At 39.2% G+C, this 20,650-nt stretch overlaps 1 protein-coding gene across 1 annotated transcript; it reads left to right on the top strand.

Annotated features, from left to right (window-relative positions):
- The first annotated feature begins 823 nt into the window (after positions 1-823).
- Positions 824-20,537, top strand: LOC106941217 (serine/threonine-protein phosphatase 6 regulatory ankyrin repeat subunit A). The gene is made up of 28 exons (XM_015024159.1): positions 824-1,077; positions 6,028-6,111; positions 6,576-6,654; positions 8,069-8,139; positions 8,238-8,438; positions 9,392-9,479; positions 9,613-9,755; positions 9,888-10,100; positions 10,808-10,886; positions 11,006-11,120; positions 11,343-11,425; positions 11,535-11,598; positions 11,699-11,767; positions 11,863-12,003; positions 12,159-12,270; positions 12,349-12,375; positions 12,513-12,587; positions 13,720-13,921; positions 14,024-14,111; positions 14,192-14,309; positions 15,467-15,686; positions 15,951-16,038; positions 16,134-16,217; positions 16,351-16,496; positions 16,616-16,698; positions 16,811-16,893; positions 16,982-17,073; positions 18,985-20,537. The coding sequence occupies exons 1-28, from the start codon at positions 1,051-1,053 to the stop codon at positions 19,266-19,268; spliced, it is 3,159 nt and encodes a 1,052-aa protein (XP_014879645.1). The 5' UTR covers positions 824-1,050; the 3' UTR covers positions 19,269-20,537.
- Positions 20,538-20,650: the final 113 nt, after the last annotated feature.

The raw sequence follows: 20,650 nt of genomic DNA, 5'->3' as shown, positions 1-20,650 counted from the left end.
TCGATTATGTACTTTCTGTTCTTTCTGCCTGCCCTGTTTCCACTGGGTACAGGAAATCACAAACTATTTACTGCTGCTGTAGCTGCAACAATCCAAAAACGATTTAAGTACTGAATTACACATCGTGACATCCGGGATCATTGCGCAACATTATGCAGTTCACAAATGAGAATCCATCGCAACACACAGAGAACATATTAGTCTATTAGTTTGTTTTAGATCAGTTCAGTTTATTATTATTTATGACAGGATTAACTCTGAAAAGTTATAAAATGCCCACTGGACTGAAAAATAATTGTAGACATGGATATTTTACATGTAAGTCTTGATTGTAGTTGAAGAGTAGGCCACTAGAGGGCGAGATTTCCTCAATTGGGAAAGCGCATATACACCCGACTTGGTGCTTATTTGCAAAACACTCAACTTTCCCTGCATATTCAATATGTAATGTATACATAACTTATCTCTCGTCTTGTTTAGCTTGATATGTTTTATCATTATTATTATTTAAGAGATAAACTATTCCAGTCGTCCATACATCTTAAAATAACATAATATTCTAGTATTTATGTTTCATAGAAGCTGAAAGATGACTCACGCTTATGTGAGTAATAAGAAATACGACTTCACTTCCCAAAAAAGCATTTTACATTAAGCTAAAATTGGCTCTTGTTACATAAAACTATAAAACAAAATAGACTTCTCCCTGTTTAAAATGTTTTCTTACAGAACACCCGTGAGAGAGTTCCTAGAAACGCAAATAAAATGTTGCGTCTGTCAAACGCTAGTGTTAGCAACAACCAACCACGAAGACACTTACTAATACGTTGAGGTCAGTTAGCCAATTGTACGCTGTCTTTTTGAGGGGGTGAAATACGGTGGCGGCAATGTTATGGAGTTTCCGCTGCCTCTCTGCTTTCATGCCATCAGCACAGGACGCTAACGCAGGAGCTAAGCTAGAGTCCAGTTAGGCCTCTGTCAGAACAACGAGGGAGACGAGACCAACATTTCTTTATGAATCTACACGAGAACAGTTAAAATAACAGAAATATGGTGGTTCTCAAAATTCGAGACCAGGTAAGTGAGAATGAAAAATGGTTCATGTTAGCTTAGCTTCTCCCAATTTCTGCATTTGCCAACGGAATGTAATTCGTGGCTAGTCTCCGAAACGGAAGCATTTTAAATGCATTTACTTAAGCAAGAAACAAAATTGAGGAGAACTGTGTGAAAAAGAGTGAGTTATGGCCCACCCTGACGTATCGGATGTAAAACCTGTTGTTAGCATAAATGAGAGATTAGCTGTTACGAAGTTAAAACCAGCTAATGATACAGTGTTTATACCCAGCAATTAGTCAGAGCCGACATAAAATGATGGCTACTCGTATCCAAAGTGATTAGGTAGAATACTGGGATAAAACATCAACCAAAGTGACCTTAAGTAGTCACCTAAAGTGAACATGCTGTTGGTATCAGTGGTTAAATCCCTGTAATGAAGTGTGATGTCAAGGGCTCTGTTTGACTGCTGCAATTGAATGTCTGTGACATTATTTACACTTTGGTAAGATGAGCTGCACAAAATTGTGTGGAGTAAAATTGTACTTAACATTAAAAAAAAACATTAAATAATAACTTTTCGACTGCAAGGTGTGTAAGTTGTAATTCTCTTTGAATGGAACAATAACTTTATTGAAAGACAATGAGAGCTATGACCAACTACGTGTCAGTTTAGTCATTTTGTGTGTATTTTACAAAAAGTTAAGTTGTATTCACCACTTACTTTTGTTAACAGGTCTAGTGTGCATATGTATGAATGTTTTCAGAGCCATTTATTGACTTCTACTACATAAATGTCTAATGCAGGTGTATCCATGTGCTTAATGCTTATAATTTTAATGAGATGTCTGGCATTTTAGTGGAACCAGATATAGGTCCCTTTCTGCTATGTTTAACACTTGACACCTACTTCTGAAAGTGAGAATAGCTCTCTGTGTTGCAGTTGAAGGATTTGTTTTTGCACACGGATGCTATTCTTGTCACATATGTACGTGCACGTGTCCTTTATTGTCTGCGTGCTTGAATGATCGTGTGGCTGGGGCTCCTGTTAGCCAGTGGAGTTGCCAGTGAGCTGTCTCCATGGTGATGGTATTAAGTGGCCTGGCTTCTACGTGAGGAGAGGAGGTGCACGCAGGCGAGCAGCTAGAGAGGAGCGTAGAACATTTCCCTCAACACTCGTCCGGGACTGGAGAACCATAAATAGCTGAATGCAGATCTTTCCTTTTGTGTGAGGAGGATTTACAAATAAATACGGCAACAGGTGGAAAAGCTCGGCAGCTATTCACCATTTCTTCTAGACAGACATTGATGATGCTCATTGTTAGAGAATTGCATGGCTTGCTTTTTTTTTTTTTCCTTAAAAAAAAAAAAGTAGCGGCGCAAAACTTATGCAAAGTGTCCTGCTATTGTTGTTTGACCAGATTGTTTTAAAAATGAAACTAATCTGAAAAGGCATGCCTTTCATTTTGTACCGATTAGATGTTTTCTCTTTGACAAGCGAAAGACATTCTCACCTGCAATCCCTTGTAAACTTCTGAAGTGATTCCTAAAACTGGCGCAGTCCCTTACAAAAGGGTTAATTCCTCTTGAACTTATCCACATTTTGTCACGTTACAACCACAAACTTCAAATGGACAACATTTTTTATAGGCGTTTTAGTTGTACTGACCATTCAAAAGATCTACACCCATATGTAGATCTTTGGAAAATTTTGTGTAAATTTAGGGCTGCCTTGCCATGCATGCGCAGCAGAGGAATGGAAACCACAACTTTCATACTGTGAGCAAGCAACTCTTCCTGTTGAGCCACAGTCGGCCTCTGTGCTTGTTTAATAGAAAGTAAAGCATAGTAATGCAATGAAAGGAAAATTATACATAATTTGCTAAATCTTTGCAAATATCTAAAAAATGTGGCTTCATAAGTACTCGGCTCTGCTTTTACCCTCACTTCTCAAAATAAAAAAAACAGTGTCATTAGTTACCTACAGAACTCGCTTCATTACTAAATTGAAGCCATCTGTATGTAATTTGAAGTCATGCATTAAGCTGTAAAGAAGTTTTAAACATGAAGTTATAAAGCAATTCCCCAAGCCCTGGACATCTTATGGGGATAGCTGCTAAAGCTATCATCCAAAAATGGACACAGAATGCTAAGAGGAACCTCGGTACATCTGGAGGGACTGGAGAGATCGGTAAGAAGACGACTATTCGCTGCGTTCTTCTCAAATCACAAATCGGTAGTTTATGGAAGATCAGCAAGACGAAAGCCATTGTTGAAAGAAAGCTATAAGAAATCCCTTTACGCAGCTTTCCAGAAGCCGTATACAAGAACATCTGAATTGAACTTCCTGACCTACATGCAAAATTTGTGATTTAACTAGCACTAACAACATCATCCCAATGGAGAACAATGGTGGTAGCAGCTGCATTGATTGTTTTCTTCAGCCAGAACAAGGGAGTATAGCATTGTTGATTGGAATATGGCTGGGGTCGAATATTGGGAATCCTAGAAAACCTGTCGGTGGCTGCAAAACACTTGAGACCACAACAGAGTTCTGGCTTCCAGCAGGAAAACACACCGTATGCATACAGCGAGAACTGCTGTGGAATAACTTTAGATCAACAAATCAAAGTCCAGACCTTAATCAAACTATCTGTCGCACAACTTAAAACTGACATTCATAGACACTGTAATGTGCTTGAGGCAAAGAAGAATGGGCAAACATTTCAGTTATCTAGACGTGTAAAGCTGCTGGAGACGTACGCCGTAAGATCTGCAGCTGTAACCGCTGCTAATTTATTTATTTTTATTCCCATTAAACCTATGGCCTTAGAAGCTTCTGTGCATACAAATGCATAACACCTTTTCTTCAGATTTTTAATAAAAATAGAAAATGATGTCCTATTATGCACAATGGCCATAAATGTGGTAGTTTGTGGTCATAGTGTGAGAACATGTGGTAAAGTTCCAGGGATGTGAATACTTTAAAGAGGGACAGTATGTTTGTATCTCTAACAAACGGCTTTGTGAACCTGTATTTGTGTTTGTGAGTCACTGGGACATAAGTGGAAGTAGTACAGAAATGATCTTCGTTCAGGGTTGCCTAATGCTCTTTTTACTCGCAACTTGTAGTTAGTTGCTCAAGCTCTGCCATACATACTAGAAGACGTGTTTTCTGCATGACCTCTTCCAAACTGCATGGCTGCACTTTACATAATTGACTGGCTGGGTTGCCTGGTGAGTTAAACGAGGGAATATGTCTAAGTGAATTAATGTAATTGTACATGCTGCATTGTTCTGAATGTATGGATGAATGAATTGGCTAATGGATGCAGCTTTACGGGCAGAAGTAGACTGTTCAGATGCACATCTGATCAGTTTTTTTCTTCTACTCTTAAATATTAAACCTTATTTAACATTTATAATGATCTGAAAGTAGAATTAGTGCTAGATTCAAGTCAATCTGATAACTCTGAGTACAAACTAGCCACAATTTCTCACTATTGCTCTGCCCACACAGAGATTCAAGATACAAAATTAAAGTTAAAGATAAGAAATCAAAACATGATCATTTACAACATAAAGCAACAGTTATGCAAGCTGCTAGTAAATTATTATAACATATTCATTAAGTTACATTATTGCCATCTATGACCATTCTTAATTTTTATTTTGATAAATGGACTTAAGAATATACATAAACGCCCACTAAATTTGTTATTGGTTCTCAAGTGTTTGCTATTCACAAGAATGCTCTATGTAGAAGTATGAATAGTTGATGTTAGCAGTTTGTCATTGAGTCTGGTAGAACCTGTGTTCTCTTTTTGTTTTGTTTTTTTTAGCAGACACATTGCTCTGAGTTTCCTTATTGTAGTTTTAATATTGTTGCTTTAACAGGACTGATGGGTGGCACTCGTTTAGTTTCCATTCCACAAGTGTTTGAATGTTGGAATCTTCCTTCTGTCTAAGCGTAGAAAAATGTGTTGGCCTTCTTTCAGGAAGCTGAAAGTGAGTTAGTTGGCTTGTTTTAAAGTCCCATCTGACAATGGAGATGTCTGATAAAATTTTTTTTGTAAATGTGGTTATGAATTCCTATAGACATGCTTGATGCAATTATCTTGTTTATTATATTATGCGTTTATCCCTATACTGCCAGCCTAATTAGTTGTGTAAAACCTACGTTTCTTTGCCTGTGTGACCTGCTGTGGAGAGCGGGGCTTACTTTACTATTTTTAAGAAGCCAAGCCGGGTTTTCACTTGATGCATAAGAGTTTGACTTTACAAAGAAGTTCAATTCTTCTTCTTTTCTTTTTTTTTTTTTTAACTGTCAGATTTTTGCTGCTTGTGATTCTGTTTAGATGTGTATCAAATCAGCCACATGCTTTTTTTTTCTTTTTCTTTTGGTGAAGCTTATCTGGAGGAAAAGTGAAGAGGGGCAGCTATATCTAATTTGGATTCTACAGACAGAGCATTCACTTATAAGACTGATATTCATCTCTGTGGGATCTACTTTGTTTTGCTCACAGACGGTGACAATTTTAGCAATTGCCTTCTTCGTAAAAGCAGAAAGGATTTCTGAGAACGTACTATGAAGTGTAAAAGCGTGATCACTTTATTTACAGCTCAGTTACAAGGTGCTCTCACTCTTCTACATTTCTGTGTAAAATGAGAAGATCTGACCTGTGAGCAGATGAGCTCACAGATCAGATCGTGGTTCTTAATGTTAAAGACCCTGACTTCTCCTGTAGCTTGAAGGTTTCAGCACCGTCTTTATTTATTTATTTATTTATTTATTTATTTTTTTCCCCCACCTTTAACTATTTGCATGGCAAATAATACCTAGAAGGTTCTTACTTGCAGCTCATTTGGCTTACTTTACGTTTAGGTTGTTCTAATGTTCAATTTAATATAGCGCTACATGTTAAATACATTTAAAATAAGTGCTTTAATGCATCTTTAACTGTTTTTTCACAGCCTCCTTTGCTGAAAGCCATTTTCAATGTGGACCCAGATGACGTACGCTCTCTCATATTCAAAAAAGAGGATGTGAATGTGCAGGTAACTCCAGCAGCCATCTATATCTGCATCTGTTTCCTCATATTGTCCTGTAGTTTAAAATGCATCTTAAAAAAATAAGGGAATTGCGTATCTCCAGTGTGTAGCTGTCCTTGGAAGGCCTTATGCAGCACTTTCTGTCAGTTGTAAACAAACCAGCGCATGGTCTGACTTTACAGTCCTCAATGCATAATCTGGCTCTGCTTAGTTTATTGCACACCTCACCACTATTGTTCTGGTGGGGGTGTTTGAGCTCGAGTCTGGCTGGTGTTTGTGTTTGACTGGAGTGGAATGATAAAACAAGGATTTTTTTTTTTTTCAACGTGTATTTGTCTTTTATAAAACTTTTTTGGCTTTCACTCCCAGAGCAGAGGCAACCGGAGTGTAACCGGAGGGGGGAACAAAGCAACTGAAGCCGTTTTGTTTCTGATTAACCACAGGAATCGTTCTCTGTTTACTTATTACAGGATAACGAGAAGCGAACTCCGCTGCACGCTGCTGCCTATCTCGGAGATGCAGAAATCATAGAGCTACTGATTCTTTCAGGTAGGTTCCCTAATCAGATTGAAGGGATCCATTTGACCTCAAAGCAGTTTCTTCTTTGTACTTTGGTTCAGTTCAACAGTATGATAACGCTGAACATTTTTTTCATCTTATGATGTGTAAATGTTTTTAAAATGTAAAACTCTGCTGAATAGGTCTGTGGTCATATGATGTTTACATTAAAAATGGTCACACGTAAGAAGATTTTATTTTATTTTTTTCTTGTGCCAGTGGCCTTTATCCACAGTATTTGGACAAAAACTGGACAGAAAGAGATCCAGCAAAGCCCTGAGCTGGTTTCAAACCCTGGATGTCTGGGTCCACGACTCTTAGCCTTCATGTGTGGAGCATCCGCTCTAATGTTACCCAGCGTGCCGCACCAACACAGTTAATCGCATAGCCTGTATTTTCTCAAAATTGACAAAGTACTCCATTTTCACATTTTTATGTTCTAAAATGTTTCCAGTTTTTTAATAGCTTCGCTTTTAAATAAGATGTAAAGATGAGCAATGTAGAGTTCCTGCACAGTTTTGAAATTGCACCACAATAAAATGTGGGCAAAATAAGGATGTTAAATTTATTTACTAAAACCTTCCAAATACACATAACACTAAAAACTTATCAAAAATAATTTTGAGGACTAGAATAGCCTTTTTTTTAAAAAACATTGCATTGAATATTAATAAAATAACATCATAACTAAAAGCTGTTGATGACAGTTTCTTTGAGATACCGACCTGCTTGAGGTTTTTTCCCCCTTTTTTTTTTTTTTTTTTCTTAAAGGTCAATCTTCTTCCATTATGACTTCAGGGAAGAGCAGGATCTCTTCACTGGTCCCCTTTCCTGTAGTGTTTTGGAAGAACTGGCAGGGCTGTTTTTGGTTACCGTCAGTTCATAACCTCTTGCTTTCGTTCAAAATGTCAGGAAAAGCACCATAACTTTGTCAACAAACAGATTTATGCTGCGTGAGACTTTTTTTTCCTGGGACGGTGCTGCACACAGAAACCTTTCACTTTTTCCTGCTTTGCACACATCTTTGATCACTCTGGAAGGAAGCACCTGTCCACCACCTTTAGGTCATTTGTTGATGATGCAGCAGGTGGAATAAAAGCAGCACAAATACAATGCTGAGGGTTTGGCTTACAGATGAATCAGCAATGTGAAGCTTATTTGCTTTTCGTGGTCATCCTGCGCATTTATATGCAAAGTAAATATATTCACAACGTTCACTTGCCATTCTAATGGGGATTAGCCCTTTACCACACTAGCAAATCAGAAAGTAATTTCAACTCTGTTCTATTTTTTGTTTTTTTTGTTTGTTTTGTTTTTGTGGGACACAAAACTCCAAATGAGTAAATGTTTTGTTCCTGCTTTTAGCTTCAAATAGGCTCTCCCACTCTGTCGTCCTCCTTTGCAGGTGCAAGAGTAAATGCCAAAGATAGCAAGTGGCTGACTCCTCTGCACAGGGCTGTGGCCTCCTGCTGTGAGGTAGGCAAATATTCCTCTGATCCTGTGTCATGCTTTGTCTTCCAGTCTGCTTTTCATACCAGAGTTTAGCAGAATATCAACAGTAATATTTCCTGCAGGAGGCGGTCCAGATTTTGCTGAAACACTCTGCAGACGTGAACGCCAGAGACAAGAACTGGCAGACGCCGCTTCACATCGCCGCAGCCAACAAGGCGGTTCGCTGTGCCGAAGCCCTCGTCCCCCTCCTCAGTAATGTGAATGTATCTGACCGAGCAGGCCGAACTGCTCTGCACCATGCGGCCTTCAGCGGTCACTTGGAGGTAATGTTAACCCCCCCAAAGAGGACAGAGCTGCACATGGCCTTGATGTTTCATGGCTTACTGTTCTTCTCCTCCCCTAGAAATGTGCAGCAGAAACTGGAGTTTACTTGAACTTGTCAGACCAGGCTTGCTGTCATGTTTGTGTGTGCTTGTCTGTTAATACAACTTCCTGGTCTCCTTCTTTAGCTCACAGGAAGCCTTTCTGAGTGCCTCGTAATTGTGTAAACACAATAGACTTTGTACTGTTGAAACATAGAACAAGAGCTGCATTTTTGACCATAAAATGATCAACATGTTCTTATGGATCTGCTCATTTTCTGTCAGAGCTGCAAACAGCAGAAAGTTTTGCCATAGTTTTGACACACCTCAATTTCACTTTGACCTGCTTCATACTCAGTTATGGAAATATGCACCATTATTAGTTCTTCTGCTGTGAACACGACTTCAAGCTGCTTATAATATATATAGTGTACTTATGTGCTACTTATCAGTAATCATTTTCTTCTTCTTTTTTTTTCTTTTTTTAGAAATGAATTGTGTAACAGCTGTTTTTTTTTTTTTTTTCAGAGAATTTTAATCTTTCTTCCCGGAAGTAAGTTCAAGTTTATTAAAGGCACTCAGAACTTGAGTAACATTGTGACATAATCTGCTGCTTTGTTGCTGATGCATTAAAATTGACGGCCTGAAGGTACAACCATGAAGGTTGTATGTTTTTATAACTACTGCCATCTTTCTCTTCCAGCATATTGGTGAGAAAGATTAGGAAAAACATCAGTTATTTTGGGATTGATCTACATCAGATATTAGCCGTATGTGGTGTTGATAATCAGTTGAACTCTTATCTTTACATGCACTTATAAATAATCATGCTCTTAAAGGAACAGTCCATAATTTTTCAACTTTCTGTGATGGTAATCTGGAGGATTTTTTTTTTTTTTTCCTGTTGCTTTTAGATGGTGAGGCTCCTACTCTCCAGAGGCGCAAACATTAATGCTTTTGACAAGAAGGATCGTCGTGCGATCCACTGGGCAGCCTACATGGGTAAAGAACTGAACATTTCAATCGTTTTTTTTGTTTTGGAAAAGGATTTCCTGTTGCTAGAGTTTCTAAAGCTTTTTGGGAATTGATCTTGGTAGTGCGTGGGCATAATGAACCCCTTTTGTTTTGTCTCCAGGGCACATAGAGGTGGTGAAGTTACTAGCTTGTCATGGAGCTGAGGTTGCTTGCAAAGATAAGAAATCCTACACCCCCCTACATACTGCAGCCTCTAGTGGAATGATTAGCGTTGTGAAATACCTTCTGGATTTAGGGGTGGATGTAAGTCCTGCACACAAACCTCTCATCAGCACTCTGTAGACGTGCTTCAGATTCTTGCTTAATGGCTCTATATATTTCCCTATAGCAGCAGTAGCAATCCTCATGTAAACATCTGCTTATCTTCCTGTTTAGATCAATGAACCTAATGCGTATGGAAACACACCCTTGCACGTGGCCTGCTACAACGGCCAAGATGTGGTCGTGAACGAGCTCATCGACTGTGGAGCTAACGTCAACCAGTTGAATGAGAAGGGTTTTGCACCTCTTCATTTCACCGCCGCCTCTCGCCACGGGGCGCTCTGCCTGGAGCTGCTGGTCTGCAACGGTGCCGACGTCAATATAAAGGTAGGAGAAACTTTGTCAGGCAGGGCTTGTTGTGCTTTTGTTCACCGATTCTCAATACTTGGAATATCTTTGGTTAAAAGTGGGTGTTGCTGGTTATTCATTGGTGTTTTCTTTGTTTAAAAATGTACATATTGATAATCTGCCTCTATTTTTGGGTTATGATGCACTAAGAATCTACTGTGGCCATGACTTAGGTGAAAATGTTAACTTTAAATGTCATTAGTTGCCTCCTACTCATAAGGTAACTCACTATTACAGATGTTGAAAGTCCTGTGATGGCGCCTCCACTGTTGTAGTGATTTCTTGCACAAAAAGGGCTTGTGGGAATGTGACATCATTTGCATTTCTTTTGTCAAGTCTACAACTATGTAGACTATAGTTGCAGTCTATATGTAGACTACATAGTTGTCGACTATGTAGACTTGACAAAGTTTATAAAAATCGTTTTGCTTTGTAAAATATTGTCTTTATCGTTGAGCCCAAGTCTGGAAAAATGTGGAAGTTCTGAAATTGATAATTTGCGGAAACAAATCTCGATTTGATTTTAGACGGGTTGAATTACACTGTAGAGGAGGCCCGTAGCATTTGTAATCCAGAAATGATACACGATAACATAACCTGTGAAACGTTCATCCACGACATGTTGGCTTGAACCAAAAAAAAAACTTGTTGGTAGAAGATTTCAGTGTGTTTATATTTTATCTTAGAGTAAAGATGGGAAGACTCCGCTCCACATGACAGCGATCCATGGGAGGTTTTCCAGATCTCAAGCAATCATTGAAAACGGTGAGCACAAACACAATCCACTTCGTAGCTCCTTGTTGCCCTTCAGAGTTTTGCAACTAACTGCTTGCTCCTGTTTTTTTTTTTTGTTTTTTGTTTTGTTTTTTCTCGTATTCCTGAAGGTGCTGAGATTGACTCTGAAGATAAAAACGGAAATACGCCACTACACATCGCAGCTCGATACGGACATGAGCTCCTCATTAACACACTCATCACTAACAAAGCCGACACAGCAAAGTAAGCAAACCTCTCTGCTGTTTTTCTGCAAGGGTTCCAACTTGTTAAAAGCTGCTTTTGCAAAGAATTTCAGAGCTCATATTGCCACAGTACTTAATTGTGAATGAAGATGGGCATCTTTAACAGGTTGTCATTTCCCTAATGTAGGAGTCAGTTTGCAGCTCTGTGCCTAAAAGGATAAATTACTTTGATGAAATTTATGTGACTTGTTTTGTTTTTCAGACGAGGAATTCACGGCATGTTTCCACTGCATTTGGCTGCTCTCAGTGGCTTCTCAGACTGCTGCCGAAAGCTCCTGTCTTCAGGTTATTTATATTAATTCTGTATGATAGGCAAACTAAAAATGGATTTAATTTTATACTTTTATAGATTAAAATTGCGGAGCGTTTTTCACAACTCTTTTACTCAACACAGGCTTTGATATTGATACTCCGGACGACTTTGGAAGGACATGTTTACATGCTGCAGCTGCTGGAGGGTGTGTATAGGAGACCTTTAAAGATATATATATTATGAAAATAACATAATTGTGACGTAATCACATTTTGGTGATGCTATAAATATCTGTGCTTTTCTAGAAACCTGGAATGTCTCAATCTTCTTCTTAACACCGGGGCTGACTTTAGCAGAAAAGATAACTTTGGGAGGTTAGTGGCATTTAAAGATGCATTTGGCTCTAGCATCACATTTAAATATGTATCTAAGGTGTGTGTGTGTGTGTGTTTGTTTGTTTTTCTTCCAGGACTCCTCTCCATTACGCTGCTGCCAATTGTAACTACCAGTGTTTGTTTGCTCTGGTGGGCTCTGGAGCCGGCGTCAACGATCTGGACGAGCGGGGCTGCACTCCTCTCCACTACGCCGCTGCGTCCGACACAGACGGAAAGTCAGTAATCCTTGGAAATTTCCGTGTTTCTAGTTGCAAATGTTTACATATGATTGCAAAAAAAAAAAAAAAAAAAAGGGGGCTAATCTACATGACTAGTGTCCAAAGATATACACTACAATGTGGTTCTCTGGACTGTTTGGCTGCATTTCCAGGTGCATGGAATATTTACTAAGGAATGATGCAAATCCAGGGATCCGGGACAGTCAGGGCTTCAACGCTGTGCACTACGCCTCTGCGTACGGACACCGTCTTTGTCTGGAGCTGGTGAGGGATCTGTACCATTTCAAATTTTGGGTTGTTTTCAATGCAGTTTAACTCATTTTCTCATTAATCCTTTTACAGATTGCGAGCGAAACACCCTTAGATGTGGTGAGTAGTGTTGCAGCTCTTTCCACTGTCAACGTTTGTACTTTTCATTCATTAAAAATAGACCATAGTTGCATATTTAATGTGTTCTTCAAGAATTGCAGATTAACGTTGTAAGTTCTGACTTGTAATGTGTGTAGCTAATGGAAACCTCAGGGACAGACATCGTGAACGATACTGATGTCAGAGCTCCCATCAGCCCCCTGCACCTTGCTGTGAGTAGACTTTAATTCTTAGTGGAGTCGCCGCTTCATTTCACTTTGCAAATTCTGTTAAAAACCACAACACAGAATGACCAGCAGCAAACTAATCTGTCTGGAAGTGTATCTATCTGATAAATAACTGTACTTTATAATAGTAACCTGATGTTTATTTCCATTTTGGTTCTGTTTTTGTGTGTGTTTTCTGGGTGGGAGTGGGTTGATCATGTGGTGTTTTGTTTTAGCTTGTGATGGTGATGCAACACAGGATTGTGGGGGTTTAGTGAAAGCAGAGAAGCAATGTCAGTGGTGTGGGGTTTTGTCATGGTGTTGAACGTGTGAGGAATTGTGTATATATAATACAAATAGTTTTGGCAAGTATCCGTTACCTATTACGAGATCTTCATGTGCTCATATTGTGTCTAAAGCGCTCCACACCACATTGATTAAACAATGGGTGGTAATGACATGTACAAACTGATGGTTTTTAGTTCCTAGTGGGGAAAAAAGTTGGGTTTTTCTACAACATTATTGGAGAGTTTGATGGGTTCCTTGGAAAGCTTAAAAAACAGAGACATTCCACAGCAAACCAAGAACAATGATGAGGAAAAGCTTAAAAGCCCCTGCTTATTTTCAGCCAGCAGCGTGAAAAGATGTCGGGTTCCTCGTGATGGAGAGAAATCAAACTGTGGAAAGCCAAAGGGGTCATGATTCACATTCGTTTCCAATGCCCGTTGAGTTGAATAAACTCCTAATAAACACAACACAGGCGTTTAAAAGATAAGACACCAATCTGTTGAAAGATCTCTTAAGGCCTCCTTGCTCTTTTTTTTTTTTTTTGTTTTTTTTTTTTTTTGGTTCAAACCAAATTAAAAGAAGTCTAGCATGAGTTACTTTAGTTTTCTGTTTTACAGAACCTGTATTCTACTTCATGTATTCAGTTACACCACTTGTGTAAATCAACACTAGAAGCTTTACACTAAGCTTCATTTTTGTTCAAATGTTTGGATATCTTAGTTCAGTGATACTTTAATACCCCAAAGGGAAATTAGACTGGCAAAGAGACACTTTATTCTATTGGTTAATAAAACTCCTGTAGTTTGGACTTGATTTCAGTATCAACATGACTTTTTTTTTTTTTTTTTAGGCATACCATGGTCACCATCAAGCTATGGAGGTTCTGGTTCAATCTCTGCTGGATTTGGATGTTAGAAACAGCCAGGGACGCACGCCCTTAGACCTAGCTGCCTTCAAAGGCCATGTGGAATGTGTGGACATTCTAATCAACCAGGGAGCCTCCGTTTTGGTCAAAGACTTTGTCTTGAAGCGGACCCCCATACATGCTGCAGGTATGTCTCGTCTGAGGAGAGAAACCTTGTGAAATTTGGCATTCCTACGGTTATACTCTCAAACACAATGTCACAAGTAATGCTTGTCTTTCTTTTGTGCAGCTACTAATGGTCATTCAGAATGTTTGCGCTTGCTGATTGGAAATGCTGATGTTCAAAGTATTGTAGACATTCAAGATGGAAATGGACAGTAAGTAAATAAGTGTCTTTCTCTGTTTATACGTTTGTGTTTAAAAACAAGTGCTGACATTTTTGTCTAATGCATTCAAGGACCCCGCTGATGCTGTCGGTCCTCAGTGGACACACGGACTGTGTGTATTCCCTTCTTAACAAGGGAGCCAGCGTAGAAGCCAAAGACAAGTGGGGCAGGACGGCCTTGCATAGAGGAGTAAGGAGAGCTCATAATGTTTCTACTCAATATTTACCTTAAATATTCAGAGTTTAAAATTGCTGAGACAAACACATTTAGAAAGTGTCACATATACAATTGCACTTTGTTTTGTGTAAAAATGGACCTTTTTTCCAAAGTGTTTATCATTTTTGGGCCAAAGCTCCCAATTTGTCCAAAAGTGAGTGCCACAAAAAAAAAAAAAAGATTGACGTAAACATGAAGAATTATGACGATAAAGGAAAATATATGTGAATATTTAACTTCCTATTGGTTACTTTATCCAGATTTATTATTTTTTGTTTGTTTGTTTTTACTTTGGGTTTTAGGATTTCATTATTGTTTTGATTTTGTCATTGCTTCTACCTGTAAGTTTTCCAGTTATGTTTTTAAAAGCCAGACATTCTTATGCTTTTAACGTCTATACTCATATTTTAATAATTTTGTTTATGTATAAACCTTTTGTTAGGTCTGCGTGGTATAACATTACATTATCAGAAGTTTAAACATGTTGACAGTCTGCCAAAACAGAGAGACGGAGATCTGTTCTTCATAAAAGATTGTGTCGTTCTATGCTCTTGTACAAATGCATCAGTACAATGTTCCTCCTTTTCTTTTAACCAAGTAGCTTTTATGTAGCAGGAGTGCACTTAACCTGAGTGCTGCTGTTGTTTTCAATTAGATTATGTCTGCTTTGCGGGGAATTATGCAGTTTTTTTTTCAAAGGCCTTAAATTGAGCATGGGGTAATACAAACATCTTTGTTGATCAGGGTTTTGTAAGCAGTTTTTTTAAATAAAATAATTGCTAGAAAATAAATGTATAATTTGACTACAAATGGTCACAGATGCCAAGCTACATCTGGAATATCTGTGATACAAACAATAGAATAAAGACCAAGGCATGATGATTAGCAACATGTCAAACTAAATATTCTGATATCATTTTGATCTTTTTGTCTCTTTAAACACTACTTTAAAACATGGGACCCTTCAGATGTTGGAGATTTTATTATTACTGTCATAACTATGAAAACTGAGCTGAAACATTACTTAAGCACATCTATGTGCCATTTACTTAGTTGTGCTTAGAGATTTGCCTGCAGCAGGATATCCTTCCAAACAAATTATCAATAAAAAAAATGTCCTCTGTCATCAGTCTGTGACCGGTCACGAAGAATGTGTGGAGGCTCTGCTTCAGCACAGCGCCAACGTCCTGGTGCGAGACTGTAAAGGGCGCACGCCGATCCACCTGGCAGCAGCTTGCGGACACATTGGGGTACTCGGAGGCCTTTTGCATGCTGCCCAATCAGTGGAAACACTGCCTGCCTTAACAGACAGCCAAGGCTACACCCCACTGCACTGGGCCTGCTACAATGGTACAGACAAAGGAGGTTGAAAGACCTTTTAAACCAAGCAATCAATGAATATTGATATTCTCAAGTGTATATGTATACCTGATGTCGCAGCATGTGTGCACTTAAATGCAAGCATGCTGCTGATGTAGCAGATGAGCATAATGGAGCACTTAAGAAATGCTTTTTTTTATTTAGTTTTTGTTTCCATTCAGTGTCTTTGTGCAACCAAATGAGAAATGTTTGTGTTTCTAAAGTGGTTTTTAATCGAAGTGGTCTTTCCCACAGGTCACGACACGTGTGTGGAGGTTTTGCTCGAACTGGAGATTTTCCACAAGGCCGAAGGCAACACTTTCAGTCCCCTCCACTGTGCTGTGTAAGAGTCTGAGCTTGCTTAGGTTTCACTCAGTGTGTCAGAGCGCTCGGCTTTTAATAGACTAAACATCCAGCATTTCTTTTCCTGCTCTCTAGAATCCGTGACAACGAAGCTGCTGCTGAGATGTTGATAGACACCTTGGGCCCCGCCATTGTCAGCGCCAAAGATGGCAAAAGCAGGTACACCTGATTATAAAAATTTCAGGCTTGAGGGTTTGTAAAAGGCAACTTTTATTTTTTATTTTTTTAAAGTGAATCTAATGTCGATATTTTAAATTGACGATGGCGTACTTCACATTCAAACTGTCCTCAGGACCCCCCTGCATGCTGCTGCCTTCACTGATCATGTGGAGTGTCTACAGCTGCTGCTGAGCCACAATGCTCAGGTCAACTGCGTCGATGCCGCAGGAAAGACCCCGCTCATGATGGCCGCCGAGAACGGCCAGACCAACGCTGTCGGTACGATTGCCTCCGAGCGTTTAACTTGATATGAGTCGCGACAGTCAGGCTGGCTTTCAATTACAAACTATGAAACATCAGATTAGTTTTTCTTGAGATTCATACCTGTCCTCACACAGAGCTGCTGGTGAGCAGTGCGAAAGCAGACCTCACGCTACAGGACGCTGAAAAGAACACCGCTCTTCATTTGGCCTGCAGTAAGGTACGGATTGCCATCTGGTGGTAATATTTACATTACAGCCCATATTTCAGGTTTCGATTATTTACTGCACATATTTAAACATTTTGTGGCATCTGTACCACACTCTCAACAGGGACACGAAACTAGTGCCTTGTTGATATTGGAGAAGATTACAGACAGAAACCTCATAAATGCTACAAACGCCGCCTTACAGACGTATGCGTAATATGAGTTCTTTATCTGTTCATACAGAATTTCGAATACAAATACCTCTCTGACACAGACATCTTTCTATTTTGTTTAGACCTCTGCATGTGGCTGCAAGAAATGGGCTGATTGTGGTGGTGCAGGAGCTGCTTGCGAAGGGAGCCAGCGTCCTGGCAGTCGACGAAAACGGTAATTGAATTGTAGCGTAGTACATCCTTGTTTTTAATTGTGAAACGGTTATTTTTATGAAATGTGGTCCAGTTGTTTTACTTGTGCTATAATCCTAGCTTTATAAAAAAAAAAAAATGATGGCTTGCTTTAGAAACAAAGTCCCAATGGAAATTCTGTATTCTGGTGAGAGCAATGTGCCACTGCATATTTATTAAGAAGTTAGACACTGAGCCAAGTCATTAACTTGGCAGTCTATGCTCATAAGTAAATATTGCCTTAAATCATGCAGATCTGTTTTTTTTTTTTGTTTTTTTTTACTCGGGGAATGTGTCTCTTGTCAAGAGACAAAGAGGGATTGTTTTTCTGCTTTCTGTACTTTTGGACTTTTTTCCTCAAAATGATTAACTCCTGACTGATTATGTGGAAGTTGGACTGGTTTTTGCATTGCCTTCAGAGACTAATTCAGTAATTACATCAGTATGTAGAGTTTGGGGTTTATGTAGAGTGACTGCAGCCAGACATGTGGTCAGAGTTTAGTATATTAATTAAATAATTCGAGAATGGACACAAACTAGCTTGATAAAATAAAATTTGAAGGCCTCGATTTAGGTCATAAAAGATAACGACACATTTAAAAAGATTCGTGTTTTTCTGAGAACTGTTACATGTGAAAATCCCCTCGGGAGGTTTTCTTGTGGAAAATGTGCCGTTCTCTTTAAAACGGTAGACTAAGCTGTTCCAGTGTGTCACTTTTGACTAAGGTTGATACTTTAAGATATTATTTAAGTTTTGTATATTTGTGAATAGAGAAAATTACTTTTAGTTTAATTATTACAGGTTCAAATGACAAATAAGTCACATTCAGTAGAGAAGCTGGGAGGGGAAAAGACATTCTGCTGGTAAAACCATTTGTTAACCATGCAAAGCGACTCCTGTGACCAGGAAATCGCCTCAGACGGCATCAGCTGCAGGGTGAGCAGCCATCTGCCGCAAGCGGTGCTGCCAGGTGACACCGACTAAATATGACATTGGGTTGGTAGACTTTATAGGGACCACAGACCAGATAAGCCTGTGAATGCTGTAAATGCACTGGTTTAATATTTTTGGAGATGGAAGACGAAATAAAATCAAAACACAAAGAACTGGAATGAGACACTAAGTCACTGGCACACAAGATGGTTTTAAAATGCATAAGGAGGCGATCAGGACAGTGAGTCAGGACAGATTTTCTAACAGTATGGTGCTGCGCAGACCCTGGCATTCAGACACTTTCATTCACACAGCGCTGCACAAAAGGGAGTAAACATTTGGAAACAGGCTGTAAGGCTCAGATTCTTAAGATTGAAATGGGAGTTTTAACTACTGTGAAAATCCCAGTTCAGAGAAACTCTGCTACCCTTTAATCAGGTAACCTGGAGTTGATTTGATTTCACTTTAATTAGCCCTGCAGCATTGTCCGATTTTAACAATACTGTTTTCAGAATACTTTTGTTGGCAATTAGAAACATCCAGATGGTGCATTTGCTTCATGAGGGAAGTCCCTTTTTTTTTTCCACTGGGTGTTTCGCAGCACAGGTTACATTCAGAGCGCTAAATTAATGCAGATAATTCAGCTAGATCATATCTGACGGTGGTTTAACAGAAAGCTGCCAGATGTGTCGGCGCGTTCACCCTGTATCTGGTGTTGGCCTGGGAATCTTGAGCTCGTCGGGTTTATCAGACCTGATACTGAAAGTCTGACATTTTGTTTCAGTTTATAGGAAAGTAAAAATTTAAATATTATTTAAAGGTTAGTTTCACAGAAGTGAGCCTGGTATCTTAAAGCTTTTTTTTTTGTAATTCAAAAAAATGAGCACCAGAATTTGTCAGGTATTTGTCATTTATTATTTCCCAGGGCATGTTGGCAATCTTTGTTTGTTTGTTTTTCAGGTTACACGCCCGCCTTGGCTTGCGCCCCCAACAAAGACGTTGCAGACTGCCTCGCTCTCATCCTGGCCACCATGATGCCCGTGTCCCCCTGCACCGTGGCACCTACCCTCCCCTTCAGTGCCGTTAACCACTACACCACCAGTCCCTCCAAGAGCGTCACCTTTGACAGCCTGCCCGCGTTGCGCGCCGAGCACAGCTCTTACTGCAGCTTCAACAACATCGGCCATCACGACGGCTTCTACAAGGACGAGGAGCTCAACGACTCCGATTCGGAGACGTACTGAAGCGGACAGGAGAGGAGTGGCGCTAAATGCACAAACGCATACACTGTGTCTTAACATGAAAAAAAAAATAAATAAATCAATCATTCACCCACCGCGAGCTTGGGAGGGCTTAATAAAGACGCAAGCCCCCAACAGGAAGCCTTAAGAGTCCCCACCAGAAAACAAAGGAGGGACGAGGTGCAACAGGCTGGCCCATGCTCATCCCAACCTTTTCCAGCACACGGCGTCCGTTAGCCGACGCCGGAGCTCAGTAACCACTGCTTTACCAACACTGACCTCTCCAGTGTTAAAAACTGAACTTGTTGGGCAGACGGCAGCTGTTTTAAGGCAATAAGACGCTGAAAAAAAAAAAAGGTGCGCTTGCACACTACAGAGAGTTAAACCAACAGGGACCAAAAGACATGGATGAATTTTAACTCCGTTTTATCTGCGTAAGCGACAAAAAAACAAACGAGACTTCAGGTGGTTTATTGATTAGGAAGGATAAGAGAGAAGTTTTAGTTAAAACCTGCACACTATAACCATCAGAAGGACTTTTACGTTTTGGGGGATCATTTATTTTTCAAGATCAAAATTTTAATACACCCATTTTAATGTCTTAAACTCATTTTCCTCTAGGAATCTGATTCACTAACCCGAGTAAATTTAAGACATCTGGTACATGCAACAGGTTAGTATTCAGTCGATCCACCTTTTTCCTTTGTAAATTCACCTGTTTATCACCATTTAGAATTTAAACAATAAATTATTTGTACACTTTTTTGGGTTGCTTTTTGTTTGTTCGTTTTGTGCCTTCATTAGTTACTGGAAGTATGGGGTTTGTACAGGCAGCTGTGAAAGCGTGCTTTCGGTGAGTAGGTCCACTGATCTGGCACTGAGGCATCTGTGACTCTGCTTTGCAATGAGAAACACTGTAAACCAATGACAGCATTTTGGAAAGCATTTGATTTTCTTCTGAGTGACTTTTTTCTTTTTTTATCTAATATTAGTTTCGCTTGCTTTAACTTAAAAACAGAAACCACTCGCTTATACCAGAATGCAGAAGACTCAAGTTTTGTTCAAAAATATTTTAACTGGAAATATGTACATTTGCTAGAATCAATAGAATGGGAAGGATTTTTATTTCTTTTCCTTGCTTTTTTTCTTGAAGAGGAATGAAACTAGCATGTATATAGAAATTATGACTGTGAATTCAAAATTCCAATGAGTTCTTTCAGTACTGAGATTGATGTATATTTTATGAGTAATAAATGAGTTATTTAATAAGGAGCATTGGTCTTGGTTTTTTTTCAGCATTCCCTATAATTGTGTTTGTGATAACAGAAATAGTAAAAAAAAAAAAAAAATATATATATATATATATATATATATATATACATATA

The sequence above is a fragment of the Poecilia latipinna genome, unplaced genomic scaffold (assembly GCF_001443285.1).
Source record: "Poecilia latipinna isolate Pla-1442-1.1 unplaced genomic scaffold, P_latipinna-1.0 Scaffold3553, whole genome shotgun sequence".
Taxonomy (NCBI): Eukaryota; Metazoa; Chordata; class Actinopteri; order Cyprinodontiformes; family Poeciliidae; genus Poecilia; species Poecilia latipinna.
Note: the sequence above shows the minus strand (reverse complement) of the source record. Positions and strands in the feature narration are given on the sequence as shown.